We start from the raw sequence: 21,792 nt of genomic DNA, 5'->3' as shown, positions 1-21,792 counted from the left end.
GGAGCCTGGATTGTCTGTCTACCTGTACACTGAGAACTGTGTTGGATTATTTGGTTTTCCGGAAGAGTGGAGCGCTCCTGAATCAACCATCAACCATCAACATCATCAGTAACTACCGGTAGGACTGTATTTTTCCTTCTCCATATCAACATTCAGATCGCTGGACTTAACTTGGTCACTTTTCGTCTTTCAACCCGTTTGGTATATATGGACTTTGCTGTGTGGTGTTTGTGTTTATTTTGTTTAAGTGTAATATCGCCGAAGGGGTCAGGGGTGGTATTACTGTTTTCATTACTTATTTCGGGTCATTATATTTGTAATTGTTTGCCATTCCCAGTGTGCTTTATTGTCTCTGTGGTGAGTGTGTGTGTGGGTCGATCGATCCAAGGCTGGGGACGTTCCTGGGATCTCTGCTATTAAAATAAATAAATCACCGTCTTCTTTGACAGTGTGAATCTTAGCGGCTCCTGACCGTTACAGGGTGTACCCCCTAAACTGTATATACACATAGGGGAAACCCCTCCTCACTATTTCTGGGACTTCCAATATATGTAGGAAGCCCAAATTTCCCATGCTCATCCTTTACACTGTACTTACAAACGTTAAGTATGCTTCATTTCGCGCCGTGCCCCGTAACGAACTTTCGAAAATAACGTCTTCTTTTTGGCGGTTCTTACCATTATGCTATAAGGATCTTTCGAAACTGACCTCTCCTTTTGGTGGTTTCATTCCTTATTTCCGTTAACAGAGGATTTATTTCACGGCAGAGACGCACAAGGGTTGCCCCCTATCCACCTTCCTTTTTCCGCACGGCAGCTGTTCGCGCACCTACCACGTGGTTGGCTCCCTGCCTATATACATTAACGAAATCCCGCACTCGTGTGCCTCCTCACTCGCTTCCTTACTTTCCTCAGCTGTACGTCATGCTCACTGCTCCCTTCTTCTTTACTCCACCGCTTCAAGGGTGGAAGGACTGCTCATTCTCCTTTCAGGATACCTCTAAACCTCACCCATACTGATTCCCCCATGTGTAACATATCCAAGCAGAGCACCATGGAGCAAGTGCTGCGCGATTGTAAGCTCCTTGTATGGGATGAATGCACTATGGCACACAGAGCAGGTGCTGAGGCTTTAGACAGGACCCTACAAGACATCAGAAACACGACAAAAATGATGGGAGGCTTGACAGTCTTGCTGGCTGGAGACTTTGGCAGACCTTACCAGTTGTCCTAAGAGGAACACATGCAGACAAAGTTAAAGCATGTCTGAAGTCTTCATACCTATGGCCTAAGACTAACGTTCTTACCTTAAGAATAAACATGAGGGTTTACTTGAACTGCGACAAAAAAGCCACGAGAGTTTGTCGCTCTCCTCATCAAAATAGGTGATGGCAATTTAATTGAACAGAACTGTAAAATCAATGTTCCTAACGATCTCTGTCTCCTGGTGAATACCTTACAAACCCTTATTGAAAATGTTTTCCCCAACCTACGAACTCTGCATGAAAAGGACATTCCATGGTTGAGGGAGAGAGCTATCCTAACACTAAAAAATTACATGCCTTCACATATAAACACCATTTTACTTCACCAACTAACTTCCGAAACAAAAACATACAAGTCTGTTGACTCCGTTGTAGAACTAGAGGACATGGTGCACTATCCGGTAGAGTTTATTCACACTCTTAATTATCCGGGAATGGCTCTGCATACTCTACTTTTGAAGGTCGGCGCACCGATTATGTTACTAAGAAACTTACAACCACCAAAACTTTGTAATGGCACCAGGCTTCAGATCAAATCTCTGCACAAGAACCTCATTGAGACAACTGTCTTCACTGGAACTGGCTCAGGGGAGACTGGATTTATTTCTCGCATCCCTCTCATACCCTCTGACCTCCCATTCCAATTCAAATGCCTCCAAATTCCCAGTAAGGGTCTGCTTTGCTATGACAATAAACAAGTCAGAGGGCCAGACTCTACAAAAAAGGTTGCCATTTGACTTGACACAAGATTGCTTCTCACATGGCCAACTGTATGTTGCATGCTCAAGAGTAAGCTCAGCAGACAGCTTAGTCATTTTACAGGGCAGAACTGCAAACGTTGTTTACAAAGAGATCCTTACATCCTAAAAATGTGCATTTCTCATACACAACATTTACAATCATAAATTAAACTCTTGACAATCATCAAATTCACTCTCAATGCTAAAATAAGCCTACAACAATCACATTGACAATCATGCTACGTTACTTTTAAAATGTTTCCTTTTCTTTTTCAGAACTTCTTTAACACACTACTTCTCCACTGCGAAGTGCGGGCATTTTGCTAGTTACATAATAAACAAGAGCACAGGGTATGGTTAGAAATTTGTTACGGCCAGATTTCATACAAACCTCACAATATTTTTTTTTTCTTCATACAAAGACATGGAATAAGTAACCGAGTAAGTGTGGCGGACAGTAGCACTTTCAGGATCTTCAAATTTCATCCTAGTGTGAGGTTAGAGAATCCAGGTGAATAGGATTGATAAGTTTCATTGGACCAAGTGGCCTGTTCTCTTTATAATTGTTCTAATGTAGAGCACAGTAATTGGTCTCCATCATTAAAACTGTCTTCTTCTGCTCTTTTATCTTCTAATACACACACCGACAGATGGGATGAAGCCCTGAGCCTCAGGCCCTGCTCCATCACACACAAATCGGCTTCCAGTTAAAAGACCTCACACAGACAACCTTACCAGATAGTCGGTGGCTGACCCAAATCCAACACATACATACAGACAGGCAGGTAGGGAAACAGTCTGGCAGGTCTACCTTTTTCCCGGTGAATGGTGTAGTAACTGGAGTTAGTTAACATATACCCCAGAGCGTTAGAGGTGTTAGTGGTGTGGCGTGGTGGGGAAGGAAGAGGCCGACGGGAGTTACTGGTTAGGCTTGAAGCTTTCTGCTGAATTAGAAATTGTCGTTGAAGGGACAGAAATAAATAAACAAATCTCTTACCTGTGCCTACTTAGATCCTGTAATGGCCACTTTGTAATATTTCAAGGGATCTGTCCAAATAAGCCCCAGCAAAAAAATAAAGTTTATAAAAATATAGAGAATGAAATAAGGAAAACAACACAGCAAAAGCAACTCCACCTTTTTGGAAAGTGATCACTGCAGTACAGACAGGAGGAAATGCTGGCTTCAACCTTTAACAATGATTGGGAAAACATAAAAAGTTCTTCAGTGCCACTCTGGAAAACCCTTAGCTGTCTGCTCCTTGATGTCGACTTTTGTTGATACCTGCCTTTAAAGAGTTAAAGAAGACTGCGCATTGTAATGCATTCAACTGTTGCATTATGAGTTTAACTTGGTGAGGCAACCATAACAACACTCCTGCATGATAAACGTCTCCGCTCAAATCAGTTGCTGATGGTTAAATCTTCACAAAAGAAATGTGCCCTCTACAGCGGTGCTTCTCAAGTTTAGTCCAGGGCGACCCCTGCTATGGCTGCAGGTTTTTGTTCCAGTCAATTTTATAATCATCAAATTATTTTACCTCTAACTCATCTCACTGTTTAATTAGTTGGCTTTTTCATTCTTTTTTTACTCTGCACTCAAAAGTTACTGAAGAGTCAGATTAATATACCATCTGATTTTTTCCAAATGCTGTGCCTTGTGAGGGCTGTGATGGTAGTAACAGGCCAAGCAGGTAAGCCCAGAGAGTCCAGATTTTCCTGGGGAATTCCTATGAATTCCAACACCAGCCAAGAAATTATTATCCCTCAAGCATGTCCTGGGTTTGTCGCATTGTTTCTGGCTATTGATACATGCCTGGAGCACCTCCAGAAGGATGTCATGGGGGTACTAATACATGCCCATTACATCTTGCCTGAAGAAGGTGCCTGAGTTGCCTCAAAAGCTTGCATATTGTCATGTTTTTAGTTAGCCATAAAAGGTGTCATTTTGCTTGACGTCTCACTACATTCATAATGAATAACACGGTACAACACCCTAGTACTACAGACATGCCCAAAGAAACTCAACTGGCTGCTGTTTATATGGAGGACTAGTGACTCTACTCTGACTGTCAAAATGAAGATTCATCAGAGTTCACATCAGTCTGGTAAGGTAATAGTCCTGACACACTACAGTCATATGAAAAAGTTTGGGAACCTCTCTCAGCCTGCATAAAAATAATTTATTCTACTTTCAACAATAAGGTAACAGTGGTATGTCTTTCATTTCCTAGGAACATCTGAGTACTGCGGTGTTTTACGAACAAAGATTTTTAGTGACGCAGTATTTAGTTGTATGAAATGAAATCAAATGTGAAAAACTGGCTGTGGAAAAATGTGGGTCCCCTTGTCATTTTGCTGATTTGAATGCCTGTCACTGCTCAATGCTGATTACAACACCAAATTGGTTGATGAGCTCGTTAACCCTTGAACTTCATAGACAGGTGTGTCCAATCATGAGATATAAAGGGATTTAAGGTGGTCAACTGCAAGTTGTGCTTCCTTCCCTTTGACTCTCCTCTGAAGAGTGACAGCATGGGATCCTCAAAGCAACTCTCCAAAGATCTGAAAACAAAGACTGTTCAGTCTCCTGGTTTAGGGGAAGGCTACAAAAAGCCATCTCAGAGGTTTAAACTGTCAGTTTCAACTGGAAGGAATGGAATCAGGAAATGGAAGGCCACAGGCACAGTTGCTGTTAAACCAGCAGGTCTGGCAGACCAAGACAAATACAGGAGCGGCATATGAGCAGGATTGTGAGAACGGTGACAGACAAACCACAGATCACTTCCAAAGACCTGCAAGAACATCTTGCTGAAGATGGTGTATCTGTACATCGTTCTACAATTCAGCACAATTTGCACAAAGAACATCTGTATGGCAGGGTGACGAGAAAGAAGCCCTTTCTGCACTCACGCCACAAACAGAGTCGCTTGTTGTATGCCAATGCTCATTTAGACAAGCTAGATTCATTTTGGAACAAAGTGCTTTGGACTGATGAGACAAAAATGGAGTTATTTGGTCAGAACAAAAAGCACTTTGCATGGCGGAAGAAGAACACCGCATTCCAAAAAAAACACCTGCTACCTACTGTCAAATTTGGTGGAGGTTCCATCATGCTGTGGGGCTGTGTGGCTAGTTCAGGGACAGGGGCCATTGTTAAAGTCGAGGGTTGGATTAATTCAACCCAATATCAACAAATTCTTCAGGATAATGTTCAAGCGTCAGTCACAAAGTTGAAGTTACGCAGGGGTTGGATATTCCAACAAGACAATGACCCAAAACACAGTTGGAAATCTACAAAGGCATTCACACAGAGGGAGAAGTACAATGTTCTGGAATGGCCGTCACAGTCACCTGACTTGAATATCATTGATAATCTATGGTGATGATTTGAAGCAGGCTGTCCATCAAATTGAACTGAACGGGAGAGATTTTGTATGAAGAATGGTCAACAATACCTTCATCCAGAATCCAGACACTCGTCAAAGGCTATAGGAGGACAGCGTCTAGAGGCTGTTAGATTTGCAAAAGGAGGCTCAACTAAGTATTGATGTCATATTTCTGTTGGGGTGCCCACATTTATGCACCTGTCTAATTTTGTTATGATGCATATTACATATTTTCTGTTAATCCAAAAAACTTAATGTCCCTGCTGAAATCCTACTGTGTCCATAAGGCATGTCAGATATTAAAAGGAAGTTGCTACTTTGAAAGCTCAGCCAATGAGAAACAAAAATCCAAAGAATTAAGAGGGGTTCCCAAACTTTTTCATATGACTGTACCTAAGCTGAGACTTCTCCCACTACCTGTACCATTTAAGCCCATATTCCACAGGTGATTCATCGGTGGATTGTCTTCCTAGGTCAACTTGAGGCCTTGTCGCACTGCATGATGGTTCTAGCGATTTTCGGTTGCTGACTTCATTTACATAAAGTGGATTTAGAAAGTCTTCAGACCACTTCACTTTCTGCAAACCTTATCATGTTGTAGATTTAATTTTAAATGGATACAGTTGCTATTAATCTACACTCAGTATCCCATTATGACAAAGTCAAAACTTCATAAAGGTCTCTAAATGTAGCCATTTAAAATGAAATCTACAACACAACAAAGTGTGCAGAAAGTGAAGGGGTCTGAATACTTTCCAAATCCAGTCTTGCACAAGTGGAGGCAACTACAGAACACTTCTGTGACCACAGTCGATTAGTTTGGTGTTCCCAGCGAGTCAGTCACATCGCTCTCCAACTTAACTCTGACAAAATCAAACAGGTTTCATTTTATTTTACATCGCAGGGGTGGACTGTGAGTGTATGAGAGTCGAAAACCAATGAGTGCTCACCTGGACATATATTGCATAGAATGTAGCAACAAGGAATGAGGAACATGGGTGTTTTGGACTATGCCAACTGAGGAGGGTCTTTTTTGTTTGTTTGGTGTTTCATGTTAGTTGTTCCAAAAGCACCAAAAAAAACAGCTGCACTTGCCATACCTGTACAGGCTTCTTACAGACGCCGGCTGTCAGGGTGTAGAAAGCTTGTGATACCGGAGAGGTTTGAAACTGTGCTGGAAAGTTGTCATGGAGTCATTTAATTTGCCATCCACTCTGATTCTTTGTCATCTAATCTGACATCCTCATGGTGACAAGATCAGCAACTCCAGTTGTCAAGCTTGGCATCCCTCCACCCAGAAGTCATGTAATGTAATGCCAGTTTCCACGGTCAATGTACTTACATTGGTACAAAGAAAGTGCGGAGGATTACCCAGGGAGATGGGGAAGGACTGAATTTCCGGTTTAAGGTCCAGTGAAACTGCACCACACTCTCTGCCTAATGTAAACAGAGTGCTTTTAATTTTTGTGTGTCGATTTCTTCAAAAAAAGCTTTTAACAAGCTCAGCCAGACAGTACTGCCTCTTCTGAATTCATGCTGGCAATACTTTAGAAAGCTATTTACTCCCCTTTTGACTGAAGGCTTTATGAGTTTATGCTGTGTGTTTAAGCATAAACAGCCAAACCAGCTTCTTATTTTAGAATTACTGAAGTCCATAGGAAACAAAAGAGAAAACACAGTCAAAGTAAAAAGTATGTGAACCCTTTGGAATGATCTGGTTTACTGCATGAATTGGTCATAAACAGTGATGTGATCTTCATGTAAGTCACAAGTCCTGATCTACACAATGAGCTTACGCCAACGACACACAAAAAATTCTACTCTTTCATGTCTTTATTTTACAAACGCATTCAACGTTCACAGTGGTAGTGGAAAAAGTAAGTGAACCTTGGGATTTAATAATGGTTTAATAATAATGGTTGACCCTCCTTTGGCAGCAATGGCTTCAACCAGGCGCTTCCTGTAACTGCAGATCAGACCTGCACATCATGTGGGGGGGCGGATTTGAGCCCATTCTTCCCTGCAGAACTGCCTTAACTCTTCCATATTCTTTGGTTGTCTTCTGTGTATGGCTCTCTCTCTTCAAGTCATTCCACAGCATCTCAACAGGATTGAGATCTGGGCTCTGACTGAGCCACTCCAAAAGGCAGTTTGTTCTTCTGAAGCCATTGTGCTGTGGATTTGCTGCAATGTTTGGGTCATTGTCCTGTTGCATCACCCAGGCTCTTCTGAGCTTAAGCTGACGGACAGACACCCTCACATTATCCTGGAGAATTTGTTGATAAACTTGTGAATTCATTGTCTCCTCAATGATGGCAAGGTGTCCAGGCCCTGTTGCAGCAAAGCAGGCCCAAATCACGATGTTCCCTCTACCATACTTTAATGTAGGGATGATATTTTGATGTTGATATGCAGTGCCCTTTTTATGCCAAATGAAGTTCTGCTTGTTCCTCCCGAATAGTTCAATTTTGGTTTCATCACTCCATAAAACATTTTCCCAGTACTGTTGTGGAGTGTCCAAGTGCTCTTTCGCAAACTTCAGGTGTTCAGCAATGTTCTTTTTTGATAGCAGTGGCTTCCTTCTTGGTGTCCTGCCATGGACTTCTTTCTTGTTCAATGTTTTGCGTATAGTTGACTCATGAACAGAGATGTTAGCCAGTTCTAATGACTTCTTCAAGTCCTTTGCTGTCACTCTAGGGTTCTTTTTTACCTCACTGCTGACTTTACGTTGTACTCTTGGGGTCACCGTGGCAGGGCGCCCACTTCTAGGCAGAGTAGCCACAATACCAAACTGTCTCCATTTATAGACACCTTGCCTAACAGTAGACTGATGAATATCTCAAATCTTTGAGATGACTCTTTAACCCTTTCCAGCCTTATGTAGATGAACAATTCTCGATCGTAGCTCTTCAGACAGCTCTTTTGTGCGAGGCGTGATTCCCATCTGGATATGCTTCTTGTCAAAAGCTCAGACTCAAACTTTATAGTGTTTGTTATCAATCAAAGTCATTCTGGGCCACACCTCTGAACTCGTTTCATTAAATGGACTCCAGGTGTGCGAAATTTGGACTGCAATGAGCTTTTTAAAAAGTCATTAGCTTAGGGTTCACTTACTTTTTCAAACCTTCAGTTTCACAGTTTGAACGATTTATTCAATATGTTCAAAAATTCTCTGAAAATCGGTGTGTCTTTAGTTATAGGAGACTGTGTTTGTTCATTATTGTGACTGATATGAAGATACAACCATGTTTTATATGGGAATTAGACATAAATATAGATAATTCCTAAGGGTTCACTTTGACTGTATGGACTCTGTTTGTGTAAGCCTCAAAGTTTGAGGCTTATAATAAATAAATTCAGGGCACCTCAAATTTGGTAAAGGTGTGCAGTAAAGAAGAAGTAAAGCATCAGAAATATTAAGAGGAGTAGCATGGCACACTGACCTGGATATCGAGCTCCTGACACCGCTGGGCCAGCTCCTCCTTCTCTGATAAAGCGATGCTCAGCTCCTGGGATAACTTCTTCAGCTGCAGCAACAAGACAACAAACAAAACAACAGGTGAGAGGCGCATGGAGGATTAAAAAGATACAAACCAGATAGACAGGAGGAGATTCTGTCACTACAGGCACCCCCTTGTGACTCTTACGTTAAAACGAGGGGCCCTTTTGAAATGATTTTGTAAATTTTGTTGTATATGTTGTTTTAGATTCCTGTTTTTTAAGAACATTAGAACAATTGTTATGAGAACTGGCCATTCAGCTCAACAAGCTCATACACTATATATGTCTAAAATAACATCAAGTTGTGATTTAAAGGTCCCTAGACATCCTGCTCTCCACCACACTGCTTGGTAATTCATTCCATGTGACTGTCTTCTTTGCAAGAAGAAAAACTTTTTAAAATATGTATGTCAAATCTGCCCATAACAATTTCCAACCATGTCTCTTGTTGCAGAACTTATTTTAACAGCAATGGTTGACTGCATCCTGGCACTGAGGGTTCTCTTGGAGTGCAAACACGAATATCAGCACAGTTTCTTGGCAGCCTTTCTCGATTTTTGTGAAGTGTTCAACTCAGACAGGCCCAGTGAGGGTTTGCGGGATCCCTTCAAGGTAGCTGGATATCATGGCCGGCCTATACACTGGTAGTGTGAGTGCTGTGCAGAGTGGAGGCAGAACCTCTGTGTTTTTCTGCAGCTCGTCAGCGGTGTGTTCCGCTCCTACTCTGTTCAGTACTTGTATGGACTGGGTGTTGGGCAGGGGTGTGGGGTGCAGTGGCTGTGGGGCATCTGTTGGTGAAGTAAGATTCACTGATCTTGACTTTGCTGACGATGCTGTGATCTTCATGGAGTCAATGGAGACTCTGATCGGGGCTCTCAAGAGACTGAGTGAGGGGTCTGGGTGTCTGGGCTTCTGAGTGTCCTGATAAAAACGAAGAGTCAGGCCTTACCTCCTGGGCACGGCCCTCAGGAGAGTGTCTGTCTACAGAGAGAGTGCCAACCTCATTGAGAGGTTTACTTAACTCGGCAGGGACAATTCATGTGACTCTTCTTATGAAGTCAGTGGATGGACTGGGAGAGCATGGGGGGTCATGAGGTCACTGGAAAGGGGTGTGTGTGGCGCTCCTGATATCCCTGGAAAAAGGGCGAAGGTCCAAGTCTTTAGAGTTCTGGTTCTGTCTGTCTTGCTATATGGTTGTGAGACATGGACGCTATCCAGTGACCTGAGACGAAGACTGGACTCTTTCTCTTTCGGAGAAGTTGGTTAGGTTGTCTGTCGCTCTGCCTTTATGATCCTTTTAGGAGGCCATACAGCCTTTTTTGTCATGTCCGGTACTCCAATTTACAACAGTTATTCTCAAAATTGCCTTAATGTTCTTTAAAACAATGTTCAAAATCTAGGCAAATTAACCACCAAGTACCATTATCATTAACTTTTTATAATTTTGGTGGGAATCTGTTCTTGTTATGCTTAATTTTTATTTCCTGCATTTATCCTTTATTTGGTGTTTTTATCATTTTCTTTTATATTTTAGTTTGATATTTTTTGTGCTTTCATTCCTCTTGTAATACTGTAAACATTTGTGAAGTACAATGAATAAGGTAAAAGGCACTATTTAAATAAAATGCATTTTTACTACTATTCCCAATTCTGTTGATGACTTTTTATTTTTATTTTCTTTGCGACTGCAATTCTTTTACTTCTGGCTAAGTACTGTACTTTGAGCTCCACTTTCTATAAGACAATGTGCTACACAAAATATATATATATATATATATATATATGTGTTTTTTGTGTGTTGGGGTGTATTAAAATTTCTGCCATAAGAAATAAGATTTAGCTCACTGCACACACAATTACTTCCAGAACTGTTTGTCAGGATCAAATTAGTTTCATATGGTGAGGACACATAGTAGGGAAGAACACGAAAACAAAAAAGCATCAAATAACATTTATGTTAATCCAGAATTACTAAGAATGGTAACTATTGATTCCACAAGTTACGCTGGCAGATGTCTATTAAGATGAAGGTTCCTGGAAAGGTTAGCAGCAAAATGGCATGTCAGCTTTTGAAGAGGTGGACATCAAAGAATAATGACTGCCAAATCTGCCTGCCTTCCAGGATAAGCGAACTGCGATTTTTCAGGTAATTTCACTCCTTATGACTTTCCTGATAACAGAGCACTAATCCAGTATTCTGCTTTACATGCACATTTGCTTTGACGGCCTGTGAAAGTGCAGCCATGATGAGGAGAATCATGACAAGCACAGCACAGTGTCTTGAATGAAAGCCTGGAGAATCACCTGTTGACTTTTCTCATTGTCTCCTGTCCCGATTCACAGCAAACTGCAGTAGCGTCACTTTGACACACCCGTCCACATACCTGCTGTTCAACATCTCCCAGTGCCTCCGGAGGAAAGTTTTCTGCAGTTTCCTTGCTGAGCAGCTGTAATAAAATTGTAAAAAAACATATTTGTAGCTGAAGGGTTCTCATTTATGATACTCATCTAAACAGAAAATGATCTATAACTGATAAGCAGAGGTAGGATTAGTGAGCAGTCCAAGTCTTTGCTTTCCATCATGTTCAAGTGTTAATAATAATAATAATTCATTAATTCATTACATTTATATAGCGCTTTTCTCAGAGTTAGGCAGCCAACATTTGCCAGAAGAGGGAGCAGCATGAGTTTTGACCATTAATAATAATTCATTACATTTATATAGCGCTTTTCTCAGTACTCAAACATTATCCACACAGGGAGGAACCGGAAAGCGAACCCACAATCTTCCACAGTCTCCTTACTACAAAGCAGCAGCACTACCACTGTGCCACCTGGAATGTGTCTTAATGGAATGTGCCAGCATACAGTAAAGTCTAAAACACTGGGCATCTAAAACAAGATCCATCTACGTGATTTGTGTCGTCCACTCAGGACTGCTGATATTACTTTATAAAAATTTACAGTGGGTTCCTTTCCTCTATTAAATGCAGTGTGGGCCTTTGATGGTCAAAATGTTGGACTGTAAACTGAAAAGCCCCCTATGTGACCCCAGGTAAATCACTTCACCTTAAAGTGTTCGTAGTAAATTTTAAATAAAATGGAAATGATACTCTTTTCTATGAATAGCTGCTAAGTCTGTTAGACTGATGTCACTATAATTTGAATGCAATTGAGAAATCCTTATTCAAAAGCAACAGTGGACATTCAATTTATTATTTCACCTTGTGCTTATTTCAGCCTTGTGTTTCTCCTAACAAGATGTTAGTGACAAGATGTCACTTCCATGACCAGTCTCTTCATAATTTTGAATCATAAGCTTGTACTGTCATTAATAAAAATGACACATTTTTCTCTCCCACTCTCTGCTCTTGTACGTACAGTTGTACAAAAAAAAATTTTGAAACACAGCAAACTAATGTTCTGGCACTGAGACGGGAACAGATAATATTTAAACAGATGACCAGAAGACACAAGAGTCAGGAAAACAAGCAAAGAGTCACAACTGGGAAGTCAATGAAGCACAACATCAAAAGCTAAAATCGTAGTCAAAAACTACAGAGAACAGAAGGTGCTACCAAGAGCATTAACTAAACCAACACACACTATTCTTTTATTTTTCCACAAATCAGATACAAAATGCCTATCAAGACTACCTTTTTACCTTCCACTAATTTGATCCATTAAGGCCACACACCTGGCAACTAGGACCTGTTTAATGATGACAGGATTTACAAAATGGTGTTGTGCAAAAACATTAATAAATAACAAGTTAAACTTCAATTTTAGCTTCAAAATCAGAATCCCAGAAAAGACACAATGCACCAGGATACTTACAGGATAAAACACAAAATGGAAATCCTAACATCTAAAAGGATTGTTCTGCTCCTGATCCAGTCTGGGTCACTCTTGAACCTGACTGTAATGTAATCCTGCCACAATGAAACATTTCTTCCTCTGGTTTCTGGTTGCTTAATTTCTTCCTCGTGGCTTCAAATAAAGAATTACTCAAAAAAGCAGATCAGCCTGGACTGAACCACTATTAGATAGATAGATAGATAGATAGATAGATAGATAGATAGATAGATAGATAGATAGATAGATAGATAGATAGATAGATAGATAGATAGATAGATAGATAGATAGATAGATAGATATGAAAGGCACTATATAATAGATAGATAGATAGATAGATAGATAGATAGATAGATAGATAGATAGATAGATAGATAGATAGATAGATAGATAGATAGATAGATAGATATGAAAGGCACTATATAATAGATAGATAGATAGATAGATAGATAGATAGATAGATAGATAGATAGATAGATAGATAGATTAGTTTTATTTATTTTATTAGTTTTATTTATTTTTATTTGGTTTAGCTTGGGCAGTTTGTTTTGTAATCCTGCCACAATAAAGCATAAAGAGAAGAGCAAGTTGCCAAAATTCAGGTGTGGGCCATGGACTTGGCTTCACCCTACGCAGCCTAACCTCTACTCAAAAGGCAGGCTCTGGCTTACACAGGCTCAAAAATGGGACTGAGGTTGTTAAAAAAGGTTGCAAAAAACATGACAGGGAAAAGCATGTAACGTCATAGACAAAAAATAAGTAAGGGATGATAGAAAGATCAATAGGTAATTAAATTGTAGAATTGTAAAGGACAAATCTATTAGTCAAAAACAAGAGTGCCAAAGGCAGGACAAGAAAAACAGAGCAAAATCAGGTTTTGCCTTTAACAAATCCAGACAAAATCCAATGACAGCAACCATATTTTCAGGTCCAGAAGTCAAAAATACAAAATGCAACAATCTAAAATAACCAATGAAAACACTGGAAATAAAACAAAGCAATGCTGAAGATGAAGTGAGAACTTCTGTTTCCTTAAATACTGCTAGGGCTGGCTAGTACCCCAGCTACAATACCAGGTGGCTACATCCCCTTGGGCTCCACATGAAGGAGACAGGGCAGATGACAAAAAAAAAACACTACAGTGGAACCTCGGTTTGCAAGCATAATTTGTTCCGGAAACATGCTCGCAGTCCAAAAGCATTTGTATATCAAAGTGAATTTCCCCTTAAGAAATAATGGAAAGTCACGATGATTCGTTCCACAACCCAAAACTATTCATATAGTTCATATAAAAAATACATAAAACAAATTAGCCTGCACTTTACCTTTGAAAAGAATCATGGGTGGTGTGAGTGAGTTTCTAAACTCTTGTGGGATTGCACCCAACGGGACGACAAGTGGAAGGGCATCCCAAAGCAATCACATTCTCCCAGCACTGAAGCAGTTCGCCATAAAAGCGAATCCAAAAAGATCACGGACATGCTATAAGCGCCTGCCATCAATGGGTGATACAAGGAACATTATAAATGCGCAGGGCACAGTACTACTTGGCCACAGCCCTGCCTGACTGCTGTGTCTAGGAGAGTGGCAGATCCTGCTACAATAAATAACCGCGCTGTTGCTGTTTCAAGCTGAATAAAGCTGGTGTTGCTAAAGTATTGAGACTCAGCTTCGTGTTTTGGGGTGCAAGACGGGGACTCGCACGTCACAGCACACACAGTCACAATGCTGTAGTAAACACGCATACAGATGTTGACTATATGAGTGAGGCACGCCGACTCAGACGGAGAATAGGAGATGATTGCCCACAATCCCGCAGCGAGAGACAGAGAGAACCACCATCAGCTCAGTTGTGATCACATGACGCTCAGCAGACAAAGCGTATACATACTACTCGTATTGCAAGACCTCGCTCGTTTATCGAATCAAAATTTATTAAAAATTTTAGCTCGTCTTGCAAAACACTCGTAATCCAAGTTACTCACAAACCGAGGTTCCACTGTACTAATAAATTTAACAAGAAACACAATAGCAAAAAAATTAATAAAGAAATTCTCAAAGACTTACAAAAATGCAATGGCAAAAGAAAACCCAAAAACAGAATTAATAACATCACACGTAAAATTATATTTAAATAAAAACAAATAAGAATAAACAAAACCAAAAAATAACCTTGTGCTAAGGAAACAACTTTGGCTGCATCATTACACTGACATCCCCGATTTGCTATTGTTTTATGTTAATGACATTAACCGGTCATTGCAGACAATAAAAGCGGGTTTCCTTAATCATTAATTATAGTATTAATTGAAATATTTCTGCTTTTCTTATAACTGCTTTAAAATCACCATTTTAAAGAGCATTTTCAGTGTTAGTAAAACACATTTACTTACCTCATCCAAAACAAATCTTTACCAGACTGCTGGCTTGACACATGAGGCCTCACATACGTCATGTGAAAAAGTAAGTACACCCCATGAAATGCTTTTTCTTTTTTAACATATGCAGATGTATTGATTTTTGATTTTAATTTAAACAGTATCTATAGATAAAGGTGATATAACAATGTTCAGGTCATACTAAATTTGTATTCCATTGCATAATTTAAATAAGCATAAGTTAATTTTGCATGTGAATAATGCAAGTATGCATAATGTAAGTGCAATCCTACATGTATCACTACCTCAGATCAGAATCAGGTGCAGATGACTAGAACATCATGAGAGGGGTTCTTGTCTGTACCCATCTTTATTTAAAGTTTAGACATTTAGTGTGGTTTGCTCTTTATTGCTAAAGTTTGAGTTATCACAATGATAAAATAGAAAAAGCTTACTAAGGCCTTAAGGAAGAAGGTTCTACATGTCTATGAATCTGAAAAGGTATTTAAAAAGATCTCCAAATAATCAAAATCAACCATTCCACTGCACAGACGATCATCTACAAACGGAGAAGAATTCAAACAACTGCTAACTTGTCCAGGCCAGGACTCTCCAGTACGTTCAGCCCAAGATCAGAACACTAGATTCTGAAGGAAGTCTGTAAGAAGATTACTTGTAGAATGTCATCTTGAGACATAAAAGTAGCTTTTTAGAACATTAGAACAATCGAGACGAGAACAGGCATTCAGCCCAACAAAGCTCGCCAATCCTGTCCACTTATTTCTTCCAAAAAAACATCAAGTTGAGTTTTGAAAGTCCCTAAAGTCTACTGTCTACCACACTACTTAGTCGCTTATTCAAAGTGTCTATCATTCTTTGTGTAAAGAAAAACTTCCTCATGTTTGTGCAAAATTTACCCTTCACAAGTTTCCAACTGTGTCCCCGTGTTCTTGATGAACTCATTTTAAAATAACAGTCTCGATCCACTGGACTAATCCCCTTCATCATTTTAAACACTTTAGTCAGGTCTCCTCTTAATCTTCTTTTGTTTAAACTGTAAAGGCTCAGCTCTTTTAATCTTTCTTCATAACTCAACCGCTGTAGCCCTGGAGTCAGCCTAGTCGCTCTTCTCTGGACATTTTCTAGTGCTGCTATGTCCTTTTTGTAGCCTGGAGACCAAAACTGCCCACAGTACTCCAGATGAGGCTTCACCAGTGTGTTATAAAGCTTGAGCAGAACCTCCTGTGACTTGTACTCCACGCATCAAGGCGCTATATAACCTGACATTCTGTTAGCCTACTTAATGGCTTCTGAACACTGTCAGGAAGTTGATAGCTTAGAGTCCACTACGACTCCTAAATCCTTCTCATAAGGTGGACTCTCGATTTTCTGGACGCCCATTGTGTATTCAAACCTCACATTTTTGCTTCCTATTTGTAATTCTTTACATTTACTAACATTAAATTTCATCTGCCACAAATCTGCCCAAGCCTGTCTGCTTTCCAAGTCCTTCTAGGATGATATAACGGATTCCAAATTATCTACTAATCCACCTATATTGGTATCATCTGCAAACTTAACCGGCTTGTTACTTATATTCCTATCTAAATCATTTATATATATTAAAAATAGAATTGGTCCCCGGACTGCTCCCTGCTGGTCACCACTCTTAACATTGGCCAGTTCTGATGAGGTACCTTGCACCATCACCCTCTGCTTCCTGTGTCTGAGCCAATTCTTCACCCATCTAAAAACATCACCCTGAACTCCCACTTCTTTTATTTTGATGCACACCCTCTCATGTGGCACCTTATCAAATGCCTTCTGAAAGTCCAGATAAATAATCTCATCTGCTCCACTTTGATCGTATCCTTTTGTTGCCTCCTCATAGAATAACAACATGTTAGTAAAACACGACCTCCCTCTTCTGAACCCATGCTGATTGTTCAGAATAACTCCTGTCCTGTCTGTGAAACAGACGGACACCCCAACCAGCCAAGTTCCCAGCACCTCCATGACCCTAAATTGGATCAAGCAGGTTTTTTAATGTTGAGTTGAAAAAAGAATAAATGATTGTGACAAAAAAATGACAGCCACAGCCTTGAAATCTACTCAGTTCAGTACACACAATGGCTACTGCTGTTAAGGAATTCCATTACCTCTTGGATAGCAGTCATTACCACGTGTTGAACGGACTCCTCCAAAGTCATGATAATCTGGATATATTCTGGCAAAAAAAAAAAAGTAAAGAGATTTTTTTATTTAATTGCTTTTTTTAGAAGGAGGACAAAAAAGAACAAAAGCCTCATTTTAAGTAAAGGGACTTCAGTGCATATTCAGGCCCTTCAATTTCTTCACATATGTGATATGTTGTAGCATTCTCCTTAAGACATCCATCCATCCATTTTCCAACCCGCTGAATCCGAACACAGGGTCACGGAGGTCTGCTGGAGCCAATCCCAGCCAACACAGGGCACAAGGCAGGAACCAATCCTGGGCAGGGTGCCAACCCACCGCAGGACACACACAAACACACCAAACACACACTAGGGCCAATTTAGAATCGCCAATCCACCTAACCTGCATGTCTTTGGACTGTGGGAGGAAACCCACGCAGACATGGGGAGAACATGCAAACTCCACGCAGGGAGGACCCGGGAAGCGAACCCAGGTCCCCAGATCACCCAACTGCGAGGCAGCAGCGCTACCCACTGCGCCACCGTGCCGCCCTCTCCTTAAAACATCTAAATTAATTTTTTTTTGCATGTGAAGCAACACTCAATACCCCAGAATGTATCTTTCTATTATAAAAGAAAATCCTGTGGGATGGAATGACTAGGAGACGATACGTGATCATCACGGAAGACAAATAAAAGACCCGCGAGACGAAAGAGAATGGCCACGGAGCGTCTCGCAGGGATATAGAACATGAGATTCTTGCAAGACGTGACGCAACAGCTGCTGCCCCCCCTTCACAACGGGAGCAGCGTTATATGTCCTGCAAGAAAGAGATTTAACCACGCCCAGGGCCGGAAATAAAGAACAATTATTGTTTTACAACGTCACGCGAGATAAGGCAGTGAGCCATCATTTAAAACAAGTCCACAGACATCTAACCAAGCAGTTGTTGGATTGCTTTTGGCAGACACGCATCATGTGCTCCCAGCTCTTAAAACGACGACATGCAACAAGCAGAACAGGCAGCTCGCCAGCAGCAGAAAGACAGCTGATGATCCGACGGCATATCCTTAGCGTGTGTTCAGCCGACCACCACCCCCCCCCCCCCCCCCTCATTACGCGAGCAGCCTTATACGTCTTGTGAGAAAGAGATGTAACCATGCACTGGGCCGGAAATAAAGGAAAAGTATTGCTTTTACAAATGTTTTTAACGTAAAAGTGAAAATAATGCATATGTAACAATTCCCATGAAAATAACAATCTCTTTAAATTATAACAATCTCTTTAAATTGTAAATCCGAAGCACGCACAGATCTCAGCACATATAAAGCGTATAAGGACAATACGTTCTAGATGAAACAACGCAAAGAAGAAAGAGCAGCGCGGAGAAACGAGACCCAAAAGCGTTGGAGAGAAAAAAGGCAGATAAGAGATTAAGAAAGCAGTGGAATTCGAAAGGCTCAAACACACGATGGCGCGATACGCATGCAGAGGAAGGCACAGAATATGAAAGCAGTACAATTTGAAAGTATTGTAGCGTCCCAGCCAGGTTGAAGCCTTTTTTGCTTTAAGTGACTGTTAGGTCCGATTGAGGGGGGTGGAGTACAGCACGGAAGACTGATAGCGGGGTATTGATTGATGCGGTAAGGGGGGGGGGCGAGACCCAGCAAAGGAGGGGTTGGAGAGGGTGTTAGACAGTTGTGTTCGGAGTTACGAAGTCGGCGATTGTTCAAGTAAAATGTTTGTGACACTTTATTACGTCAGTCGCTACAGTATCAAAAAAAGATAGTAAAGATCGCATTAGAGCAAACAAAAGGTAATTAATCATCAGAGCCCGGTGTAATTAAAAAAACAGCAGGACAAACCGAGGTCAGAAATAAAAGGCAAAGAGTAGAAAAAAAAAATCTTTTCGCCTTCGCATCATTCAATGCACAACACGTGGATTTACACAATAATGGACCATACGCTATGAGAATCTGTGGTCCCACAACAGTTAAAACAATGACAAGTTTAATTTCAAAGAATACACAATTCAGTCAGGTGTATATTTATGATGACGGAGAAGCGATGCAAATTTTAACAGGTGACAAGAAAGGTGATGTATATATTCCGTGAATAACATTAGACACCAAAGGAGATTGTGATATGCCATTCGTATTAAAATGTTTACTGTTTACCGTGAGAAGAGCTTTTGCCTTGACACTTTACAAATCACAGGGTCAACCATTAGAAAAAGTCAAGATTATTTATTAGAGAAACAGAAACAATATTCACTCATGGGCGGTTATACGTTGCGTTGTCACAGTGTGTCTCCAAAAACGGATTCAAAATTCTATGCGATCTTGAAGAAAAGGTTAATTCCAAATATTGTTTTTAATAAACCTTTAAAGTAAAATGCAACTAATGAAACTGAAACAATTCCAAAGAAAAAAAAAGCTTTTAAAATTGTATATCCGATTAACCAAACAGCGGCACGGTGGCGCAGTGGGTAGCGCTGCTGCCTCGCAGTTAGGAGACCTGGGTTTGCTTCCCGGGTCCTCCCTGCGTGGAGTTTGCATGTTTTCCCCGTGTCTGTATGGCTTTCCTCCGGGCTCTTCCCACAGTTCAAAGACATATAGGTTGGGTGGATTGGCGATTCTAAATTGTCCCTAGTGTGTGCTTGGTGTGTGTGCTGGCGCCCTGCTCGAGGTTTGTTTCCTGCCTTGCGCCCTGTGTTGGCTGAGATTGGCTCCAGCAGACCCACGTGACCCTGTAGTTAGGATATAGCGGGTTGGATAATGGATGGATGGATTAACCAAAAACAGGGGTTGGCAAACGAAGCGAGCAGGAGGCGGAGCTCCCTAGTTAATAAAAAAAAAAAAAAACATGAACTACTCCATTGATACGAGTTTTCAGACCCTTTGCTCACTACTTTGTTGAAGCCCCTTTGGCAGTTATTACAGCCTGGGTTTTTCTCTGATAGGACAAGCTTCGCACAACTGCATTTTGGGAATTCTTGCTATTCTTCTCTGCAGATCCCCTCAAGCTCTGGAGACAATTGGTGGATAGTGGACAGCTATTTTCAGGTCTATCCAGAGATATTTAATTGGGTTCAAGACTGGGTCAACCCAGAACATACAAAGTGTTGACCCTAAACTACTCTTACATTGTCTTTTCTTTGTGCTTAGGGTCATTGTCTTGTTGGAAGGTGAACATTCAGGCCAGTCTGCGGTCCAGGGTGCTCTGTAACAGATGATTATTAAGAATATGGCTACTTTGCTCTGTTCAGCTTTCCCTCAACCCTGACGAGTCTCCCAATCCACTTCACTGAAAAGCAGCCCCATAGCATGATGCTGTCATGACACTTCTGTTGGGATGGGATTGCACAGGTGATGAGTAGTACTTGGTTTCCTCTAGACATGATGCCAATCTTGGTTTCATCAGAACAAAGAAGCTTGTTTGTCATTGTCTGAGAGCTCTTTAAGTGCCTTTTTGCAAACTCTAACCGGTCTTATGGGCATGTTTTACCAAGTGGAGGCTTCTGTCTAGCCACTCTGCCATCAAGCCAACATTAATGGATTTATGCAGTGTGTGCCAGCTCTAGAAAGACTTGTGGTTGGTCCAAATGTCTTCCATTTAAGAATTATGGATGCCACTGTGCTCTTGAAAGCATTCAATTTTGCAGCCTTCCTCAGGTCTGTACCTCAACACAATCCTGTCTCTAAACTCTACAGACAATTCCTTTGACATCACAGCTTGGTTTTGGCTCAACTATGGGACCTTCTATAGACATATGTGTGTGCGCCTTTCCTAATTATGAGTCGTCTTCTTCTTCCTCCTCTATCTTTTCCCACTTCTATGTGGGGTCAAGGTTTCCTAATCATGTGTAATCGATTAAATTGACCACAGGTGGTCTCCAAACAAGCTGTAGAAACATCAAAATGATAATCAATAGAATAGGATGCATGGAAGTGCCATAACAAGGGGGCTGAATACTTGTGTCAATGTGATATTGCTGTTTTTGCTTTGTGTCCTCCCCCACCATAACTAATTATCTATGGGGGAGAAGCAAAGGCTTTAGATTCTTCAAAAATTTCCATCTCCGGTTTTCGACAGATCTCGATGTTTTAGGGTCCCCTGATACCGAAAACATATATATTGCAATGATTAGTGTCTGTCTGTCTGTGTGTGACAGTTTCTTGAGGACAGTCTTGAGCTAAAATGGCTGGGCTAGAAAATACCGAACTCAAAACTTCAGCCTATTACGAGGTGATGATGTGCTGATAATGAGTTTTTGAGCCAAACAGTGCAAGAGAAAGAGGCACTCTAGAGCAGTGTTTCCCAAACTCAGTCTTGGTGGACCCCTGTGGCTGCAGGTTTTTGTTCCAACCAGACTCCTAATCAGTGACAACACCTGATAACACTGATCTCATTTAATTCCTAGAAATTTGATTCTGTTCATCTGGACAAAGTTTTTAAGTGGGAGAAATATTTCGAGACTTATCCAAGTC

General features: G+C 40.9%; 1 protein-coding gene across 1 annotated transcript in view; it reads right to left on the bottom strand.

Annotated features, from left to right (window-relative positions):
- Positions 1-21,792, bottom strand: part of hook1 (hook microtubule-tethering protein 1) — a 197,464-nt gene that overhangs the window by 83,703 nt on the left and 91,969 nt on the right. Inside the window, exons 6-8 of the mRNA XM_028810785.2 lie at positions 17,284-17,351; positions 11,276-11,338; positions 8,834-8,917 (exon numbers count right to left, since the gene is read on the bottom strand). Coding sequence (XP_028666618.1) covers positions 8,834-8,917; positions 11,276-11,338; positions 17,284-17,351 — 215 coding nt within the window. The remainder of the gene's footprint in view (positions 1-8,833; positions 8,918-11,275; positions 11,339-17,283; positions 17,352-21,792) is intronic.

This window comes from Erpetoichthys calabaricus, chromosome 10, assembly GCF_900747795.2.
Source record: "Erpetoichthys calabaricus chromosome 10, fErpCal1.3, whole genome shotgun sequence".
NCBI classification, from domain to species: Eukaryota; Metazoa; Chordata; class Cladistia; order Polypteriformes; family Polypteridae; genus Erpetoichthys; species Erpetoichthys calabaricus.
This window is presented reverse-complemented; position numbering and strand designations above follow the sequence as displayed.